At 38.8% G+C, this 20,955-nt stretch overlaps 1 protein-coding gene across 4 annotated transcripts in view; it reads left to right on the top strand.

Moving 5' to 3' along the window:
• Window positions 1–20,955, top strand: part of LRBA (LPS responsive beige-like anchor protein) — a 357,361-nt gene that overhangs the window by 315,536 nt on the left and 20,870 nt on the right. For 2 of the 4 annotated variants that reach the window (XM_035113958.2, XM_035113955.2), the window contains exons 49-53: window positions 4,568–4,657; window positions 7,979–8,171; window positions 11,647–11,709; window positions 15,130–15,285; window positions 19,758–19,925. In XM_035113958.2, the coding sequence (XP_034969849.1) occupies window positions 4,568–4,657; window positions 7,979–8,171; window positions 11,647–11,709; window positions 15,130–15,285; window positions 19,758–19,925 (670 nt within the window). Of the gene's footprint in view, window positions 1–4,567; window positions 4,658–7,978; window positions 8,172–11,646; window positions 11,710–15,129; window positions 15,286–19,139; window positions 19,715–19,757; window positions 19,926–20,955 lie in introns of those variants that run through there. The other 2 variants (XM_035113959.2, XM_035113961.2) reach the window with 2 other exon arrangements.

Raw genomic sequence — 20,955 nt, 5'->3', positions numbered from 1 at the left:
ATTATCTGTCTGTCTTTATTATGAGGGAGAAGCAGACACTCTGATCAGACATTCATACAACAGCCAATAAAAATATGAGGCAAAATGTACAGCAGCTTTCTGCACATCCAACTTTGAATCCAGCCCATTATTCCTTTAAAAAGAATTACAATTTAGTATTTACTTCTTTTCTTCCAAAAGAAACTTTTGCCATATATAGATCAAAATATCAATATCACTAAGTAACTTTGTAGGAGCGGAATGAATTCCATTTGCACAACAGGACTTCTCCCCAAACATGCCCCCTAAATCTGTTCTTGGGAGCAGATTTGAAGTCACCATGAAGCACAAGCATGAGGAGTGGGGGTGACGACTCCTCATGAGCAACTTTTACTCATTCCTCCCCCAAAGTTCTGATATTCTGCACATACCTACATAAACCTTTTCTGGTCCTGCAAATTGGGGGGGGGGCAGTATCCCACAGTGCCCTATATGTGCCATTAAACTGCACCATTTGAATGGAAAGTCAGTCTTCCCTGATGCTCTCAAGCAGCATGCCACTTAAAGGAAAGGAATAGCTAGAAATCACTGATTATTTTCAAAGCCAAGAGCCATAATTATGCTGAACGTAAGTGGTGTATGAACCAAAAGGTATGGGAAAACCATTTCTTCGATGTGTGTCCTGGCAACACCAAAATATTCCACTCAATTCCCTCACCCCAAACCACATGCCTCATGCCATCAGCTCTAGTGTGGTGTAAAGCTGCTTGCTGGGTTTAAATCTCACTCAGCCAGAAAGGATGTTCACTGGGTGATTTTAGGCTCAGTGCTTTATCTCAGTCTCAGCAGATATTGCTGTGAGGATAAAACTGGACATCAGGAGCAACCTGCTCTGAATCATGGGAAGATGCCAGGTGAAACTTTGAATACATAAATAATAACTCACCATATTTGATTGACAGAAGCACATTTTAGTTTCAGTTGCTTGTAGCTTGAAGCTTGAGAGTATTACAACATTCACAATGTTGTGTAGAAAATTGGCATCTTTTATATGGACTCTGCTGAATCCCGCACAAATGCATCTAATATATGCAAGATGATCCAAGATACATACCTTTGTGATATTGTATGATTGATGAAAAGTAGCTTTAAGCAACTTCCTCAATATTAACAAGTTTTGTTAAAACTCGATATTGTTATGCTTTCAATCACTGCATTTGAGATTGCTTTAATCACACTCATTATTTTCACTAAAACTGTAGGCAATCCCATTCTTTTTTTCCTCATTTTGTCTTCCACTTCTCCCTCTACCTCCTTCCCATTCCATTTTATAGTCCTTTTCAGACATAAACACGGAGGGGAAGCAATTTTGATTTCGTTTCTGAGTGGTGCTGCAAAGAAAAGTAACAAACATCTGTTTTTGCCTTAACTGCATCCATATGTTCAAACTCTCTAATACGCGTCTCCTGGAGAAATTTACAACCCTATTTGGTGGGCACTGCATACTATTGAATTAACTTTTTTTCACAGTTAAAAGAGAGAAGAGTTTAATTTATGCCAGGGCTCAAAAAAGCTCAGCCCAATAGCTGTTTATAATAGGAGAGCTAAAGCTTGGAACATGTAAAGTGATCTTTTAAAAATGCTTTTGAGCATGTGCAGAGTTCCTTTGCCTCCTCATTGAGCAATTGAATCCTGTTCCCACATGTTTAGTATTAAGTAGCAGGCTTCCAGGGCAGATGGTATGACTCCCAAACAGCCTGGGTCTCCCACATCTCCTCAGAAACTGAGTACTGGAATATATAATATGTTCAGAGACTGGAACTACGCATTAAATTAAAAACTAAAATGCTGCCAAGGAAAGTCTACATTTCTCTTGCCTCTTTATTACTGCCAGAGAGAAGAGAAAGCAAAAAAGTAATTCCACACACCTGGTAACCAGTTGCGTATGTGTGTGTATATACACAATCAGTACAAGTGATCAATATTTAATCATTTGTTCATTGCACATTAACATATTTTTCAGCTTAACATGTGGAAATGCTAAATGCTCTCTCTGTCTCTCTCTGTCTCTGTCTCTGTCTCTGTCTCTCTGTCTCTCTCTCTGTCTCTCTCTCTGTCTCTCTCTCTGTCTCTCTGTCTCTCTCTCTCTCTCTCTCTCTCTCTCTCTGTGTGTGTGTGTGTGTGTGTGTGTGTGTGTAGAGCAATGGATTGTAAAGGAGTCCTATAGTTTGTTTCATTTTATAGCCTCATTTTACAGCATCTGGAACAATTATGGAAAGAACCAAAGTTCTGTTATTACAGAGGACTAACAGAAATAGAACTTTTTATTACTGAAATGTTTAGAAGCATTGAGCTAAAATGTTGGTTTGTGCAATTTTGTATTATTGTAGTCGATGTTCCAGATTAATTGTATTCCTTTTTAATTAGATGATGATGTGGGAAACTTTTCACTAGTGAAAAGCTTATATGGCAGAGTAATAGCCAACCCCAACTCCCTGGCAGTTTCATTGCAGTTCTTGGAATGTATGATAAATCAATGTGTTCTACTGTTGAAGACCAGAGATAATAGATAACCTTGGGATAGAACTGTATTGGCTGCAGAGTGCTTAGTTTCCAGCCCACCCTTGGAACTCAAGGATCCATATGCATGCAGTCTCTCATTTAGGCACTGCCCAGGCACAGATCTGCTTAGCTTCAGTATCATTATGACACACTGTACAAGGGCCATGTCCTTGAAGCTACTTCAATTTACTCCTGTCCTGGTGTCATTGCAACAGCTTTGAGTCCTGCTTCACGTCATTTGGCTCCTGTGGCCTCTGATGTGCACAGCATGGAAGTATCGGACTTGGGGTCAATTGCACTTCACTTTGATATGGGCAATGAAGGAGAACTCAACACAAGGCTTCCATTTTGGCAGCAGTTCTTCCTTCTTTAGACCATGCAGGCCTGTCCTCATACGCCTGGAGAGCACAAGCTGCTCCTATTTCGAAGTATGAAGATGCTTGCATTATAGATTCAGGATCACATTTGGAACAATGCTAATTCACTCCCTCAGTTCCTCTGAGTTTACTTGGAGTTGGGTCACCACATTGGATTGGAACTGTCACAATTAGTGTCATGATTCTGTGTAGGTTACTATTTTCATAATATTATCATTTAAATAAAGCTAAGACCTTTACTGTAAGTTTCACCCTTGGATCTTCAGATGATGTTGGACTACAACCCTAGTCATCCCAAACAATCATGGTCAATGGTCAGAGATCATAGGAATTGTACTTCAGCAATATATGGGAGACCAGGGTTGGGAAGACTGGGGTGTAGACCTTTCGGTTGAAGAGCATGGTAGTTTTCTCCAGAGCTATTTGCCAAAAAGTCTTTAAAAGATACAAAATAAATGTCTTGGCTTGTAACTAGAGCAAATTAAGTAGATCTGCTATTTAAAGAATGAATACTTGCTATTTCAAGACATTTCAATCAATTTATCACTTTGTAACATTTAGGGACGCGGGTGGCGTTGTGGTCTAAACCACTGAGCCTAGGGCTTGCCGATCAGAAGGTCGGCGGTTTGAATCCCCGTGACGGGGTGAGCTGCCATTGTTTGGTCCCAGCTCCTGCCAATATAGCAGTTCGAAAGCTCGTCAAAGTGCAAGTAGATAAATAGGTACTGCTGTGGCAGGAAGGTAAATGGCGTTTCCATGCACTGCTCTGGTTTTGCCAGAAGCGGCTGGCCACATGACCTGGAAGCTGTACGCTGGCTCCCTCGGCCAGTAAAGTGAGATGAGTGCCACAACCTCGTGAATGTACCTAACAGTCAGGGGTCCCTTTACCTTAACATTTAGATTGCAGTCCTTCATACAGTAAGGTTGCTTCAATTCAATAGGATTTAAGCACCCTACCAGTACACAGGATTACAACTTCAAACTATGAAAGGGCAGCCCATATTTATCTCTGCATTTCAATGTAATCTTTTTAATTAATTGAATATTGTTCATAAAAATTCATTTCATTATTTAGAAAAGAGCTTATATAGAAAATACTTTAGTTTTAAATTACAGTTGTTCTGAACACATTGTTACATTTAAATTTTATGCTGCTGATACCAACCTAAATGTAATCTGTATTGCATTTTATATTGACAATTCTGTTTAAAGGCCTTTGCTACTTTTTCCACCTTTGGGGTAATGCTCAGTACATAGGTAGAAATACTTAGAGGTTTGAGTTTTCCTTAGTACCTGAAAATATTAGCTTTTGTTGCAGGCATATGATGCAAGCAGAACAAGGCGGTGGAAGCAAAGAAAAATGGAGTCCATAAGGAGAGTTTCTGATTATAATAGCTGGTCTCTGTTTAATATCACGGAACAGAATGAAGTTTTGCAGTTTCTCATGGAAATAGCTTCTAGAGTACTAAAATGATTACCTCATTCTTAATACCAGTGCCAAGCACTTAGCCCCACTGTGCACACACGGGCTTGATTTTCAAGATGAAAAAAACCAGAAGTGTGGAATGACATTTTCAGGTGACAGTTATGGTTCTATTGCCTGTAATTAGCACCTCTTAACATGCAAACCTGCCTATGTTTTTTTCCAGGCTGTTGAAGCTCAAATCCGAAGTTTTGGACAGACTCCTTCCCAACTGCTCATAGAGCCACATCCTCCAAGAAGCTCTGCCATGCAGGTGGTAAGTTAGGTGCCAGGTTAATTATCTGTGAATCAGCTGCTCCAAATTCATACATACACACTCATTTCCCAGTACCAATAATTTTAAGTGATTTAAATGTTCTTTCTCCATAGACTTAATTGAATACATTATGGATAGAAAAGGTTTGTTCATTTTTTGAGGCAGGTTTTAGAAACATTGCGTACAAGCCAGGGCATTAGAGTTGGTGGGTACCCTGTTTCTCATATTTTAAGACATACCCATAAAATAAGCCATAGCAGGATTTTTAAGCATTCAACGAATATAAGCCATACCCCGAAAATAAGACATAGTGATAGGCGCAGCAGCAATGCCGGCCGCGGCAGGAGGAGGAGGAAAAAAATAAGACATCCCTTGAAAATAAGCCATAGTGTGTTTTTTTGAGGAAAAAATAAATATAAGACATGTCTTATAATATGAGAAACACGGTACTTTGCTGTTAGGTGATATCCAACGTTGCATGAGCAACTTTAAGAGTGGAAGCCTGTTCTGAAAGCAGGCTGACTTCATTGGATGCCATCTATTGTCTTCATTTGGGCGTGGCATTTACTCAATGTGTGGTCCTTGTGAAGATTCGGGTACGGTATGTTTGTTTGCATACTGAGTGTTTTCAGAATATTCAGCTGGCATTCAAATATATCATAGGATCTATTTATGCATAGGCCCTGTGGTTCTGTGCCCAATACTAAAGCATGCAAAATTTCATGACAACAAATTTTCAGTACTAAATTAAGGTTGCCATACTACGTTAGAGTTGTACTCATGGGAAGTAGAGGGTGGAGAGGCAGATGGGCTAAAGCAGAAGGAGAGATTTTGGTGGGACGCAAAAGAACCAAAAAGCACAAGATACATCACCATAACTGAATCCTAGGTACCTTATCAGTTGCTTGAATTCAAGGTTGCTCATACTGTATTATGCATACAATGCAGGAACATGATTGTATGCAAGTAATATGAAACATTAAATTGTAACTGTTTTCAACACAATATGGAAATCAACATGTTGATCCTATGATTAGCTTCCAAATCCTTAACAGTTTTGTTTTTTAAGTTCAAAGGTGAAGTCTGATCCACACATTCCATTTCTAAAGTTGTATCCAAACTATACAGATCTCTCAGGGAACGGGGTGGGCAGATGATATGTCTGAGCTTTGGGCGGTGATGAGATTTTGTTACCACTTTGCACTTCTCAGCTTTTCCAAGTAAGCAGATGTGTAATTGACTTCTCCATCTGCAAATGTCTTCAAAAATGTAAAATGTGCAGATCAGTCCTACCTCAACGTAGGACTGATCTGCACATTTTATTTTTTTTACTCCTGCAGCTGCTGTTGTTTGATAACCCAGGTACCAGATGATAAATGGTTTTGAACACTAGAATTTGAGCAAAGATCAAGTTTTTCCTAGACAAAAACACATTGCCTTTTCAGATGCATTAGTACATTGGCTTTCCCCATCACAAAGCCAAATGTTTTACCACCATAATGATTCGGTTAATCACTAAAAGTTTCAATGCAAGATTTTTTTTTTTTGGAGGGGGGGAGGGGAGGTAGGTGGAGTATGTATGGAGAAGAAATTAAAGGCACCATGGGCTGCGTTAAGTGCACAAGCCATAATATGCACCAGGTGTAGTAATTAGCAATCACATGAAGGCTGCCTATTTGTCTGGTTTGGCTGCTGTTGCTGTATCCCCTTGTGTTTTCACACCATCAGATAGCTGGATTTAATTGAGGCCACATCAGATGAGGCATTACTGACACCTTTAATTGAATGAGCATCCAGGGAGGATTAACTCATAATATTGATTGGCTTTTAGCCACTTGCTCAAAAGGGTGTCTGGGTAGCTTATGAGTTGTTTTTATTTACACCTTTATATACAAAGACTGTAAATAGGAAATCGTAGTGCAATATGTTTTTCTAAGTACTCTTAATAACTTTTTTAAAAGGAGTGATAATAAAAATGCAAATGAACTTAATTTTTTATTAGTTCTGTATAAAAATATGTTAAATGTGCTCTCTTATATACACATTTACATATGTGTATATGCATTGTAACGTTGCTGATGATAAAGAGGCAAAAGCCATTACCAGCGTATTCAAATTCCATAAAGATACTAATTAATTATTAAGAAATAGTTTCTCAGACGCAGTCACAGGTAATACTAATGGACAATGAAGGAAACACTCCATGTAAATATAAATTTCTCTCAGCAAACTGAACATTAAAACCAAGCACTCTGACAATCCTGACTTGAGCTTTATATAGCTTAATAGCTGTGTCGACAAAGCATCACAAAAAAAATGAGAGATGCTTTTGTCATAGTGACGTTATGCATTGTCTATCAGCACAAGTTTTTAGGATAGTGGTTTAAATCTTGTGGTTCTCTAATACATTTCATTTATACATTTTTATGTATGTCCCAGAGACTTACAATGGGAACAGAGTGCAGCTAACTTAGATTTATCCAACCCCTACACCCACCTTTCATTTATTCTGCTTTAAAGTCCTAAAGTTTTAGACTTAGATCATAATTTTCCATGACTTGAATTCTGCTCGTGGAATACTCCTGTGGTAGAGGACACAATTTTCACCAAACCCTCTTTACTCCTGCAGTCCTCTTTGTCCTCTGAAAATCTTCTATGGGAGGTGATACTAGGATCTGCTGGTGAATTGGCAAAAAATCATTCCTTGTATCAGTGACAGCTTCTGGTGAATCAGTATCCAAGCTATAGTATTTACAATACATGGAAAGGTGTAGAAAAGTACATGCATTACACATATATAATTATGTATTGCTATTCCTAAATTAATTCTGATGGTATGCAAACACTGCACATTTAATTTTCTGCCCCCCCCCTCTATGATTCTCCTGGAATTTTATTATTTGAGCTTTGGTGCAGCTTTTAAAATTTTCTGCTTTATTTTATTTTATTATTTTATTTTTATTGGGGTGTCCTTTTTTGAAGCACTACTTCTGCGGATGTTGAAGCTAAACTGTTTGCAAGACACAGGCAACTGGAAACTTTTAAATGGGCCAATGACTTGTTACAAATGTTGGCGGATTCTTAATATTTTTTTCGCGCTGTATGTAATTAAGGAAAAAACCCTCAAGGTGTTCAATAAAATGATAGTTTCCATGGGCCTGTCAAAAATTACTGCATTGGCATTCGTTTGCGGTGGCTATTGCTTGTTTTAATTGGGTCTTCCTTCTTTTGTCCTGTCCTGTCCTGTCCTATCCTTTCTTTCTCCTCCTTTGTCTTTCCTTTTTTCCGTGTGGTTGGGGTCTTGTTGTGCCCACTCAACAGTATCTCCTCCTGCAGAGTCCATTGATGTTCACAGACCAAGCCCAGCAAGATGTCATCATGGTCCTGAAATTTCCATCAAACTCCCCTGTAACGCATGTAGCAGCCAACACCCAGCCTGGTTTGGCAAATCCTGCTGTGATTACCGTCACTGCTAATCGACTGTTTGCTGTGAATAAGTGGCACAACCTTCCTGGTAAGTATGGAAACACTAGCAAATTAAGATATAAACAGCAAGTTGGGTTGTTTTATGTGTCAAAGCTGATGCATGCTTGTTTGTAATGTGTTGGGTCTTAGGAACCACAAGCGAAGTTCCAGTATGAGAGTGGAACTTTCCATCCTTCCCACTGTGCCTCTAGAACGGGTATCCCCAAACTGCAGCCCTCCAGATGTTTTGGCCTACAACTCCCATGATCCCTAGTTAACAGGACCAGTGGTCGGGGAAGATGGGAATTGTAGTCCAAAACATCTGCAGGGCCGAAGTTTGGGGATACCTGTTCTAGAAAGTCATTCCTGGGATAGGAGGACTCTGAAGGATGCAGGTATGGCTGCTGCAGCTAGATGGAACTAGCAAAAAACAAAAACAATCACCCTTGTGTGAATGAAAATACCTTTTACATGCACAAGGTATTCATTTGATCCAATCCAATATGACAGGGGTGGCCAACTTCCAAGAGACTGCGATCTACTCACAGTTAAAAACTGACAGTGATCTACCCCCTTTTTTGGGGTTCAGGTCAAAGTTGTTGAGCTATTTTTTAGGAAGGAAAGCCCTGTTTTGGAGGGTTCACGTAAAAGTTGTTGAACTTCTTTAGGGAAGAGGAAAGTGACATTGAGCTTTTTTTTAGGAAGGAAAGCCTGTTTTGGGTGGTTCAGGTCATTTTAGGGGTGCAGGACGAAGATGATCTTTTTTTAGGGGAGCCAAAGTTTTTTAGCTTCTTTGGGGGGGGGGGAGCCACTGATCTACCGGTGATATACCACAGACGATCTACCTGTTGGACATGCCTGCAATTTGAGATCCTTCAACATGCCTATTACAGTAATATCTAAAAAGACAGTATCTAAAAAGACATCCAAAGCTGGTTCAGGATTCGGCATCCAGCTTGATCACTGGGGCAAGAAGGTTTGAGCATATTACATTGATCCTGGCCCAACTGCACTAGCTGCCAAATAAGTTCTGGGCCCAATTCAAAGTGCTGCTTTTGACTTCTGAAGCCTTAAACAGCTCAAGATCACAATACCTCAAGGACCGCATCTCCCTGTATAAACCAACCCAGACCCTGCAATCATCATCTTAGGCCCTTCTTTATGTGCCTCCCTCATGAAAGGTTCAGAGTGTTGAAGCACGTAAATGGGCCTTATCTGTGGTGGCCTCCCTGTTTGTGGAATGCGCTGCATAGCAGCGCTCACCCATCGTTCTGCCCAGACACTGAGGTCCAGTACCGAGGGCCTTCTGGCGGTTCCCTCATTGCGAGAAGCCAAGTTGCAGGGCACCAGGCAGAGGGCCTTCTCGGTGGTGGCGCCCACCCTGTGGAACGCCCTCCCATCCGATGTCAAAGAGAAAAACAGCTACCAGATTTTTAGAAGACATCTGAAGGCAGCCCTGTTTAGGGAGGCTTTTAATGTTTAATAGATTATTTTATTTCATTTTTCTGTTGGAAGCCGCCCAGAGTGACGGCTTCCAACACAACATTATTATTATTATTATTATTATTATTATTATTATTATGGTGTCTTCATTAAATATCTTTAGGTGTCAGGTGAAAAAAATTATCTACAACCAGGCCTTTGGCTGATTAACCTTCTATGGCCTTTTAAATGTGTTTGTGGGGGGGGGGAGTTATTGGTTTGTTTTGGTTTTTATTCCTGCTTTTATTATGTATTTTGTGTTCTCATTTTGTATTTTTTTTTGGGGGGGGGTGTCTGTGAACTGTCTTTGGATGAAGGGTGATTTAAGGGTGATTTAAAATTAATAAATCATAATAATAATCATAAAATTATCTGGTAATTAATTCCCTTTTATTTTACGTTCTGTTAGTAGCAATTTTAGAATTATCATTTTGAAATATTCTAGTCATTAGAAAACCTTTCAGAGCAATGTTATAAAGGAATTGCACAAGAAAACATAATAATGTAGCCTATCACTATATAACAATAAAATGCTGTAACTGCCCTACAAGATACATACCTTGTTCTGTAGAATAAGTAGACTTCAAAGCTCAAAGGCTAGCTGCCAAATCTTTTTCATAATAGGTTTTATCAGGAAATTAATTTGCCTAACAAAACAACTGGTAATGCTATACTTTTTAGGAATTTCTAGATCTATGACCAGTAGTCACACTTTTGAATTATAGTGACCTGCCTTGCAGCAGGATAGCAAAAAGACCATCCTTGGTCTGTTTAAATTTGAAAAGTGAGTTTTAGGAAACAAATACAGCAACCTCTATATCTCCTGATTTCCCACTTTTCCCACTTCTTTTCCTTGCTGTTCCTTGGAGCAATATGTCCATCAAGTCATCTCCTATTCAGCAAAGTTCACTGTTCTGTACTACCTATTACCCATTAAACCTTCATTACCCCTTAGCCTTTTCACTTCATTATCAAATGTTATTTCCCCCCCCCTTTCATTTTTGATATGTCTGGCTGTTAAGATTATAAACCACAAGACAGAGTTCTTGTTCAGAGCTTGTCACAAAATTCCTATCACAATTGTGGTACTAAATAAAAACTACTTTTGCAAAGAAGGAGGCGTACTAACGTGGCTCTTTATGTGTGCAAGTAAAATTGTACACCTACTTCATTTTGGTAACTTGTCAGCTTAAGCATTTTACTACTCATTATGTCCATATGGGGTAGAAACTTACATTGTGTCATCATTTATTCAGATTTTGCTGAAGCAGGACTTCTGAATTCCATAACAACTGTGTAATCATTCCAGCAATGCTGGTTTTATAATAAGCATATGCTTTGCAAGGTACATGTGAAAATGCGAGATATTGCACACATGATTTTTATTATGTTAGCTTCCATTTCCGGAAGCTTTCATTGATATTTTGAAGTGGAGCTCTGAGGGGAAGAAATGTGTTTAGCATCAGCAAAACATGAACGTTTCAGTTACAAAAGAAATGTTCATACATTTGCATAAAACTCTGGCGTTCACAAATGTTCCTTAAAGTTCATGTATGCAGGTTTCCCAGGATGAATAGAATATTTAATATAGTGTGAGCTACACCCCTTTCTCTATCATAAAGCAAGATTTTTTTAAAAAAAAAATTCCTTTGTGCTGTACTATTCAAAGTAATTTTTCTTTGAATGGAGGAAATAATATTTGCCACAGTCAGCAGATGGTTGTCACATTTTGTTTTCAGTGCTCTTTACCACTTAATTTTGTTTTGTTGCAACATGAGAGGCTGCTGGTCAAGCATCTGCTATAGCTTATGGTCCAGAGCTGGATCCTCTGATGATGGTACACATTGAGAATAGCAATAATCTAAAATAAATGTAATAAACAGTCCTTGAAAGCACCTGGATTTTCGTTGTTGATGGTGTTCAATAAATGGATGAAGCTTCCACGGGGAAACAATGGCATATAGTGTTTGATTTATAGGATTTTCCATGGTTTTAATGCCTGAAAGTAACACAGTTTTTAAACCTTCTCTTGTGCATTCTAGCTCATCAAGGTGCCGTACAGGACCAGCCATACCAGCTGCCAGTGGAAATCGATCCTCTCATAGGTCTGTCACTTCCTTCTCTCTTTGCGATTCATTAAGCTCTGTATGGTGGCCCTGAAGTGTAGATTACGGTTGTTTTTCACTTGCTGGTTGCTGGGAATGGAATTTTCCTGATAAACCATTTGCATGCAAATTGGAATGCAATGAGCTGTGGCTATGCTGGTATTTCATCAACTCCCCCTCATTGGTTTGCCTAATTTGAACAGGCCTAGGACGTGTGTCAGTGAAAATTAATATGGATGCCGTAATAATGTGTGATTGAGAATGCGCATGAAGTACTGTCAGGATAATATTGGGTCTTTTCATCACTCAGACTTGTTGATGAGCAAGAGCGAGGCATGTTATGATGAATTGGTGCGCCAGTAATGGGATGGAGCTCTTTTGCTGAGGAAATTTTCATAATAACAGTGGGATTCTTAACAGCACTGTGTTGTGAAAAATAAAACTGTGGTGCCAGAATTTCATCATTAAGGGAGATCAATCCTTTCTTCACAGGCCTGCTGTTCAGGCTGAGGGAATTAATGTGTAATTGCAGAACAGTTCCAAAGTCGAAATATATTGCTCAGCCATTTTTAGTGTTCAGGTATTAGTATTCTACCGTTTTTATAGGGTATGGCAGACTTCAGGATCACAATCAGGAAAGTAAAGATATTGTTTCTCAGCTAGATAAATCATTATCATCCATTCCACTTCCAAGTGGCTTGTTATGGCGGTGGTGATTCTTATTACCAAGAAGAAGGGCTTGTTTGTTTGCAAACCTTTGTTTTAGGCATTTGCGATTTGGCCACCATAATTCATTATAGCTTGTGAATTTGTATGTATTACAGTTCTGAAAGGCATCACTTAGCAAATACAATTTTTTCCCTTTCCTATGATTTAACTTTAGAAGAGCACAAACATTATTTTAATAATCACCTCAAAATACATCTGTAGCTTGATTTCTCAAACCGACCTTTTAGAAGCTCTTTAATTATTGAATGCAAATGAATCAGAATGTTTACATTTAAAGACCAAGGCAATTGTCACAAAATATTTTGTCACATTATTTCAAGTTAGTCACAGGGTATATGAATCTTAATATAACTACCATAGCTAGTGAAAAATTTCTTAAGTGGTAATTTATTAGTAGTATATGCACATATGAATACTGATCTATGTGGCATGATTGGTGATGTGTAATAACTACATGAAAATTGTTGCAAGGTGCACTGTTGCTCCATTCACTCATAGCACTAAGCCAAACTATGGCTTAGCATGAACAAAGTGTGTGGGCTCATAGGAGCTTGCATCCTCTTTGCCACCTCAGTTACAGCTTGTGGTTTGTCTGGAGCAAGACAAACAACAAACTCAAAACTCAAGTCCAGATGACATGCTAAGCTAAACCATGGCTAATCTCACAGCAGCATACTTGCAGAAGGACCATAGTCAGACCAAAACTGCTATGATCTCCTCTCCAGGAGCCAACATGCTTACACTAAGTCATAGTTTGGCTTAGTGTTACCTGCGGACTGGGTCTATTTAGCTGACTAGTTTATATAATACAGATTTTCATGGTCAATGAATGTACATTCATTTGTAAATTTGGCTACATTACAGTTATGATGCTGATGTGCATTCCCCTCTGCATTTCAATGCAAATGCGCAAATGTACATCCAGACATTCAAGTGGTTTTCCATGAGCTCCGTTTAGTCAGCCTAAAAGCTATATTGTATGCCGCTATCCCTGGTTCAAGTGATAATGTTTTAGTTGTACAGTACTGTATCAAGAAATTATGTCTTCAACCATTTATTTATTTGTTAGGGCATTTATAGACCACCTTTCACTGTAAAATATATGGGTGTACATACAATAACAAGAGTATGCAGTAGGCATCCTAAACAAAAAAATATATTTAAAGTCAGAGCCATTTGATTCATAATGAGTTCCTCAAGAAATGGGATAGTTTAAAATATACCCATACACACATTCAATTACATAAAGCCTTATACATGAACATTTTAAAATGTGCAATACTGGTATAATACCATTTGTGGATGTCTACTTAGTGGGAGGTAAAGTTTTTTTATTTTAAAAACAAAACACAGCACTCCTTTTTAAAAGGAGATTAATGCATCGTTGAATTTAAGGGTTAACTTTCTGTAAACTGTCATTTGTTTCTACAGAGATAGAGAGTATCAGCAGAAGGCCTAAATGATAGTTTAACTCTTGCCCTTTAAAAACCAGTGATAGCCCTGTGAGTCAGGTTTCTGCTTTATAGACATTCTGCTCAGTTACAGGCCGATCAGCGGGCAGGATTTCACACAAATTGGAATTACTGTATTGTTGAGGGTATGACTCAAGATGTCAGGCCAAGGAGAGCAGATGGGAGTTTGGTGTGTTTGACTGTTCGTTAGCTCAAGAAAGGGCTGGAAGCTGGAGTCAGGCAGTGGACATCAATGGAGTTAAGAAGTAGCTCAGAGAAGCTGAGATGGATCAATAGCTGAAATCATTGGCTAAAGCTGGGGAAGAAGGTCTGTGAGAAAGAGCTTGTGACTTGAGGGACTGTCTTCAGGAGAGTTTTGCACTCAAGGGCCAATGGGATTGCAGAGAACCTGAGAAAATTGTGGTTCCTGGACCCTGGAGAAGACTGCATCAGTGTTTCTGACAGACTCCAGAGGAAAGAGGTCATGGATTTGCATGAAGACTACTCATGTAGCCCTCACTGCCTAGTTGAGGAGTGTTAGAGGGGAAGCAGCAGTGGTAGAGGGAAATTGGCTTTAGGTTAGAATAGTGGGACGAACTGAAACTCACATTACTAGCCTCTGAAAAAGAGCAGGAACATTTAAAGTGATTTATAGTTTAAACTATATGTTTATGTTTCAAGCAAGTGTAACAAAGTGAAGTTAACAGTGCAGTTTATTAAGTAACCATACACACAAACATCACCATCTGTTTATATTAATACCTTTTGAAAATAAAGTATCATATTTTTTCACATCAGCACTTTATGGTGGTGTATAGAGTATGATATTCCATTTGGAAGGGCACGGATTTCAATATACAACCCAATATCACTGAAGTTATGATGAATCTGGTATTAACTCCCAGAATGTTTCTGACTATAACCACAGTGGTGTATCAAGGTTGATAGTTGTCCTAATGTGTATCTACCAGAGTTATAACTCACCTGGTTTATTCTGCTAGATAAGCATACTTTGAAAATGCCACTGGTATGTAACTAGAGCCTTATAGAAGGCGCTTGACAATAAGATGGGGAAATTGTGGCAAAACGGTGGGGAAGAAGTGAAAGGATCGGGGGTGGGTAGGAGGGAGGAACAAGCACGAATGTGTGTGTATCAGTGTGACAAGAAATTAAAACTCGATTTGCTCCTGTGTAAAAAAAATAGTTTCTCTTTTGTCTCCCCTCCCCCATCCCCTTCTAGCCAGCAATACGGGTATGCACAAGAGACAAATTACGGATCTCCTAGATCAAAGTATTCAAGTCCATTCCCAGTGTTTTGTCATCACTTCTGATAATCGCTACATCCTGGTCTGTGGTTTTTGGGACAAAAGTTTCAGGGTGTACTCTACAGATACAGGTACGGGATTCATTTCAAAAACTTTGGAGAAGATTTTGCTGACTGTTTGTGTTCTCCTTATCAACTCAATATCTCATTCAGAGTTTAAAAGATAAACCATTCCCTGCTCACAGGCTCTCAGTCTGATATATATGACACAGAGAGAGAAAAAGAGGAAAGGAGAGGAAACCAAGCAGATTTATTCAAGGAGATTATTGAAGAGTGAACTGTACCCCTTTCATACTGCAGACTGGAAATGCCACTTTAAAATGGTCTCCCAATTAGAAAACACATTGCAAAGTGTTCTACCACCATTCCCCCAAACTTCTGCTACATATTTGAGACTAGGCTAAAGCATATTAGTTAAACTGGAACATAAAAATGTTGCTATTAAATGTGTCCTTGGACATGTGCTTAATAACTCTCAAAATGCGCTATTTGAGACACATGTGCTCTCTTGCACTCAACTGACTAAATAAGGGAGGGAGTGTGAAGCTGAATCACTTTGTTCTTTCCACATGAATCAATTATTAATAGTAAGCGTATGTGTATTTAAAAACAAAATATACCTTTTTCTTCCCTTTTATTATCCCATTTAAAGCATTGCCGTGTTACATTTACTGAACGTTCCCTTACTGCAGTTCTTTAAACAGCACTCTTTATTCATATGGCTATTTTGCTTTTTATTTATTTTTTTGTAAATGATTAGCAAATGGTGATAGAAGGCATTGTGTAAATTTAGAAGTGAGTGTTTAGCAAGCTTTATAACACTTAAGTAAGATAGATGAATTGAATGATCAAGCTTGGATCCAAAGAAGCATGAGTCTTGGCTAGTGCAAGTTTCCCCACCCAGTTTGCACTAATTCTCCATCCCCATTGCACTTCTCTGTGTCTTATCCCACCACTTTTCTGGGAGGCACCTACAGCTCAAGAGCAAATTTTCAGTGGCTATAGTGGGTTCCACATTGGAAAAGGGGCTGGAAAGCCCTGTTCCATGAACAGAATTCTGTTTGTGATAATCTGGATCCCAAATGCCATATAAAACAAAGAAACCAACTTCCTGTGGTGATGATGATTTATTTATATGCCACCCATCTGACTGGGTTGCTCCAGCCACTCTGGGCAGCTTCCAACAAATTAAAACACCCAACACAGTAAAACATCAAACATTAAAACCTTCCCTATACAAAGCTTCCTTCAGGTGTCTTCTAAAAGTCTGGTGGGAGGCAGTTCCACAGGGTGGTTTGACTACCGAGAAGGCCCTCTACCTGGTTCCTGTAACCTCACTTCTCGCAATGAGGGAACCTCCAGAAGGCCCTCAGAATTGGATCTCAGTGTCCGGGCTGAATGGTGGGGGTAGAGACAGCCAGTTAAGACATCAGGGGGACAAAATTAGTTTGGTTATCTTGTATAATTTTTAATGAAAAGGATCAACATTAATATCTAGCACAGCACTATTAAGTGTACAGTGGAAAAGTCCTATTTTAGATGATGATAACTGGTTGCAATTAAGAAATATAATAGAATGCAAAATCTAGTTTTGCTCTTTTTTCTTTTTCTATCTAATGCAATGGCATTAAGATTATACTAATTGATTGATAAGCAATTTGGAAATACAATAGAAAACAAAATTTAGTTTTGCTGTTTCCCCCTTTTTAAACCAGCTTACTCTTCTATTTGATTTGTGTTTTTTTTTAAAAAATATATATACAAATACATGCAAATAATAGCTGGTTGTAGTTTTATATTTGGTTAACTCCCCATGCAAATACTTTTTCTGAGTTGAGTGTGAGGGGGAGAAATGAACAGAAGATGATGTGATCAGTAATAGGTAATGGCAAGCTATCACAAGTGTTGAATTCAATTATATTTTAGCACTTACGCGAAAAGAATCTTTTCCTTATTGTATTTCAAGGGGGGTGTAACAGGAAATACCTTGAGCATAAATCACACTCTCTGAGTATAGCTAGAACAGCAGAGCCACAATAAAACCATCTTGCAGTGGTGGATGTTATTTTCAGACAACTTTTTAGATTCATTAGTGCAAAAACTTGTTCCTGTTTTATTATTTGCAGTACAGCTGTCATATAAAATATTAACTAGAAAATTTGTTCTGTCAAAAAAGGATGTCCTAGTGCACAATGAGTAATCATTGATAGTATGATGTAAAAAGCTGTAGTAGTATTCAAGCAAAAAAAAAAAGTTAAGGCTGTCTTACAAAATTATCAGTAAGTAATTGAACAAAGAAAGGTGGCTGAACAGAGTGGTTTCTGTTGCCCCATGCCTCTTGGGGAAGCGTTGTAGCAGGCTAGCAGAGCATGTGCTTTGAATAAAAAAGGTCCCCGGTTCAATCCTTGGCATCTCCTGGTAGGGCAAGGAAAGATCCCTATCTGAAACTCTTGAGAGCCACTGCCAATCAGTGTGCTCGAGCAGGTGTGGGGAACCTCTTCCCCTCCAGATGTTGATAAACAACTCCCACCAGCCCCAGAAAGTATGGCCAATGGCCAGTGAGAGTTGTATTTCAGCAACACCTAGAGGGCCAAAATTTCCTCACATCTGAAGTAGAGAATACTAAGCTAGATAGAGCAATGGTTTGACTCTGTATAAGGCCATTTCCTGTTTCTTAACAAAAGCAAAATGAATGTTTGAGAAGCTGTTGACCGAGGTTTGAAAACAAAGAATGTTGTAGATTCATAGAAATGTAGTGTCAGAAGGGATCCCAGAGGTCATCCAGTCCAACCCCCTGCCATGGAGGAAACCATGTCCACAGCCATTCTTGGGGTGGGCTCGAACCACTAACAGCCAGATGCACTGACCCATTGCATTGGAACTAAAAGCAAAAACTGGGATGAAAACATTATACCTTTTCAAAGAAATGGCTATTAGGATGTGTTAATTGAGAAATTAAAACAAATGAGTCTTGTGGTGCCTTAAATACAGATTTATTGAAGCATAAGCTTTTTCATGTGCTAGAGTTCAAAAATAGAATGGGTATTTTGAATTCACTGGAAAGGGTGAATAAATGATGGATCAACAATATGTTTCATGGTCCTGATCTAGGGAGGCAAGAAAAGCTTTTGGCTACAACTCTATCACATTGCAAGCATTCTTGAAGAGACTTCCATAATAATAATGATAATAATGATAATAATGATAATAATAATAATAATAATAATAATAATAATACTGTAATAATAATAATATAAAAATAATGCGTGAACACCTCAAAAAGCCTTTTGGAAGGAGAATTATTATGATTTTATATATTGCAGTTAGTCTGCTCTATGCTGCCTAGAAACTTGCTGGATAATTCAATGTGTTTCTGTGTGTACAGAGTTCCACTCCTATCCCAGAGCCCTTTAAATATGTTTGGTTCTTCATAATAACATGCATAGATGCTTTCTACTTACATACATTGTATCAAATTCATACTAATGCAAACTGGAACATATTTATATATAAACTGCTAGTACTAAATGGATATTTTTTATAAAAAAAATCTAGGAAAATTAAAACAATACCTCTATTTGAGTGCTATTGTTCTGTTGGCTGGCATGAGAAAAAGAAATCTGGGGACAATTTTAGCATTTCCACGACTTTTAACTGCTTAAAACAAACAAACTAAAAGTTAAAATGTCTGAGTAGAGTAAAAAGAGGCTACAACAGAGATTGGGAATGTGTGACTTTCTAGAATGATTCAGGCATCCCCAACCTGCAGCCCTCCAGATGTTTTGGCCTACAACTCCCATAATCCCTAGCTAACAGGACCAGTGGCCAGGGATGGTGGGAATTATAGTCCAAAACATCTGGAGGTCTGAAGGTTGGGGATGCCTGTGTCTAGATGTTGTTTGACTCTCAACATCTTTCAACCCCAGCTTGCATGGCCAGTGGTTAGGGAAGATGGAAGTCTGGCGCCACAGGTTCCCCACATCTGGACTATAAGATAAGTCTTTTTTTATTCAGAAGGTACCAGGTTGCAGAGCTTGGGAATAATTATTGGGAATAATTTCTGAGTCCCAACACAGTGGCATTCATACCTCACACTATAGCCAAAAAGGATCCCAGAGTGGCTTACAAAAAACATAGTAAAAGAGCCCCTGCCCCTTAGGCATACAATCAAAGTCATACCACATGAAATAAAGGGGATGGAAAGGAAGAAAAGGAAAAAAAACAAGCTCAGGTAAAAGTTATTGAAGTTATAATGTGGCTTTATAGCTCTGTGTGTGCATATTCTGGGTGTCCTCAAAATTCTTTCATTCTAAAATGATGTCTTTTTCACCTGGACCTAGTTGGTAGATCTTGGGGCCAGAGAGCCGCTGTCTTTTTGAATGGACATTTATGAGATAAATAGATAGATAGACAGACAGATATGTGATCTCATTCAGTACAAGGAAGCTTCGCATCTTTATATACCTTATTCGAAGTGCACAGTTATATATCTATATTTATATATTGGCTATTGGCTGGAAAAAAATGTGTTTTGTATATTCCAGGGAAACTGATGCAAGTAGTGTTTGGACACTGGGATGTTGTCACCTGTCTTTCTCGCTCCGAATCCTACATTGGAGGAAACTGTTACATTCTCTCAGGGTCTCGTGATGCAACGTTGCTACTGTGGTACTGGAATGGCAAAACCAATTGCATTGGTGATAGCCCAAGTGGTAAGGAAGGCCTTTGTTGTTGCTTACTTCTTCTTCTTTTGTACATGGCAGACTTGTTGCATATGATATTTCAGTAATGTTATATCTGAATTGCTGAACTGGGGCACATTTCTTGTTTGGGGCAGCCCCCTAGATCACAGGTAATGTACTGTTTTCAACATTTCTTGAGTGCGGTTACTGCAGGTCATACTGTTTATCCCTGCAAATAATTCTGGTTCTGTGGAGGCCTGTAGGTTAAGTCACTCTGAGACTTTTTTGTGAGAAACAAATGCAAATAGTAAATGAATGAATGAATAAATGAATGAATGAAATGAATGGAATGAACAATATCTTCACATCTAGGAAGAGCTGTCATACTAGCCAGCCATACAGGCAAAAGAAATAAATTGATTCAAATCACTTAGACCAAAGAAATTTTAACTGAACAGTCTTTTGGGCAGGTAAAATAATCTAAATGTATATACATTTCATATTTTATCTGTAACCTAGACCATTACCTCCAAAGGAATGGGCAAAGGAAGGAAGATAAGAAAATATGTTTGCCATTTTGTGTGTGTGTGTGTGTGTGTGTGTGTGTGTGTGAGAGAGAGAGAGAGAGAGAGAGAGAGAGAGAGAGAGAGAGAGAGAGACGGGGTATGCAAGAGAACTATTATTATTACTATCATTCTACAATTTCAATACGGTTGCTGACTGGGACAAAAATCTTTGGTTAGAATGTTTTTTGCAACGGGGAAGTATTTAGCAGTCGCCAAAAAGACAAAATGGTGCCCATCTGATATGTAACAGGAGGGAGTCCCGAAGGATAGGGTGCTGCCACACTAGGCCCAATCCCGACGTCGTGTGGAATGAACTTCTTCTTATGATGTATCTTTTGCAAAGCAGAGCGACTGGTTGCTCATATAAGCTCCTTGAACTTCGCCTGGTAGTTAATTGACAGCCAGTTAAGTTCTTTAATATGATGGCAATATTCTTTCCCGCTGAGCAGTTGAGATGCAACATTTTCTGTTTCTGAGTCACCCTCAAGGGCAGA

The sequence above is a fragment of the Zootoca vivipara genome, chromosome 9, assembly GCF_963506605.1.
Source record: "Zootoca vivipara chromosome 9, rZooViv1.1, whole genome shotgun sequence".
NCBI classification, from domain to species: Eukaryota; Metazoa; Chordata; class Lepidosauria; order Squamata; family Lacertidae; genus Zootoca; species Zootoca vivipara.
The sequence above is the reverse complement of the archived record's forward strand: the minus strand, read 5'-3'. Positions and strand labels throughout refer to the sequence as shown.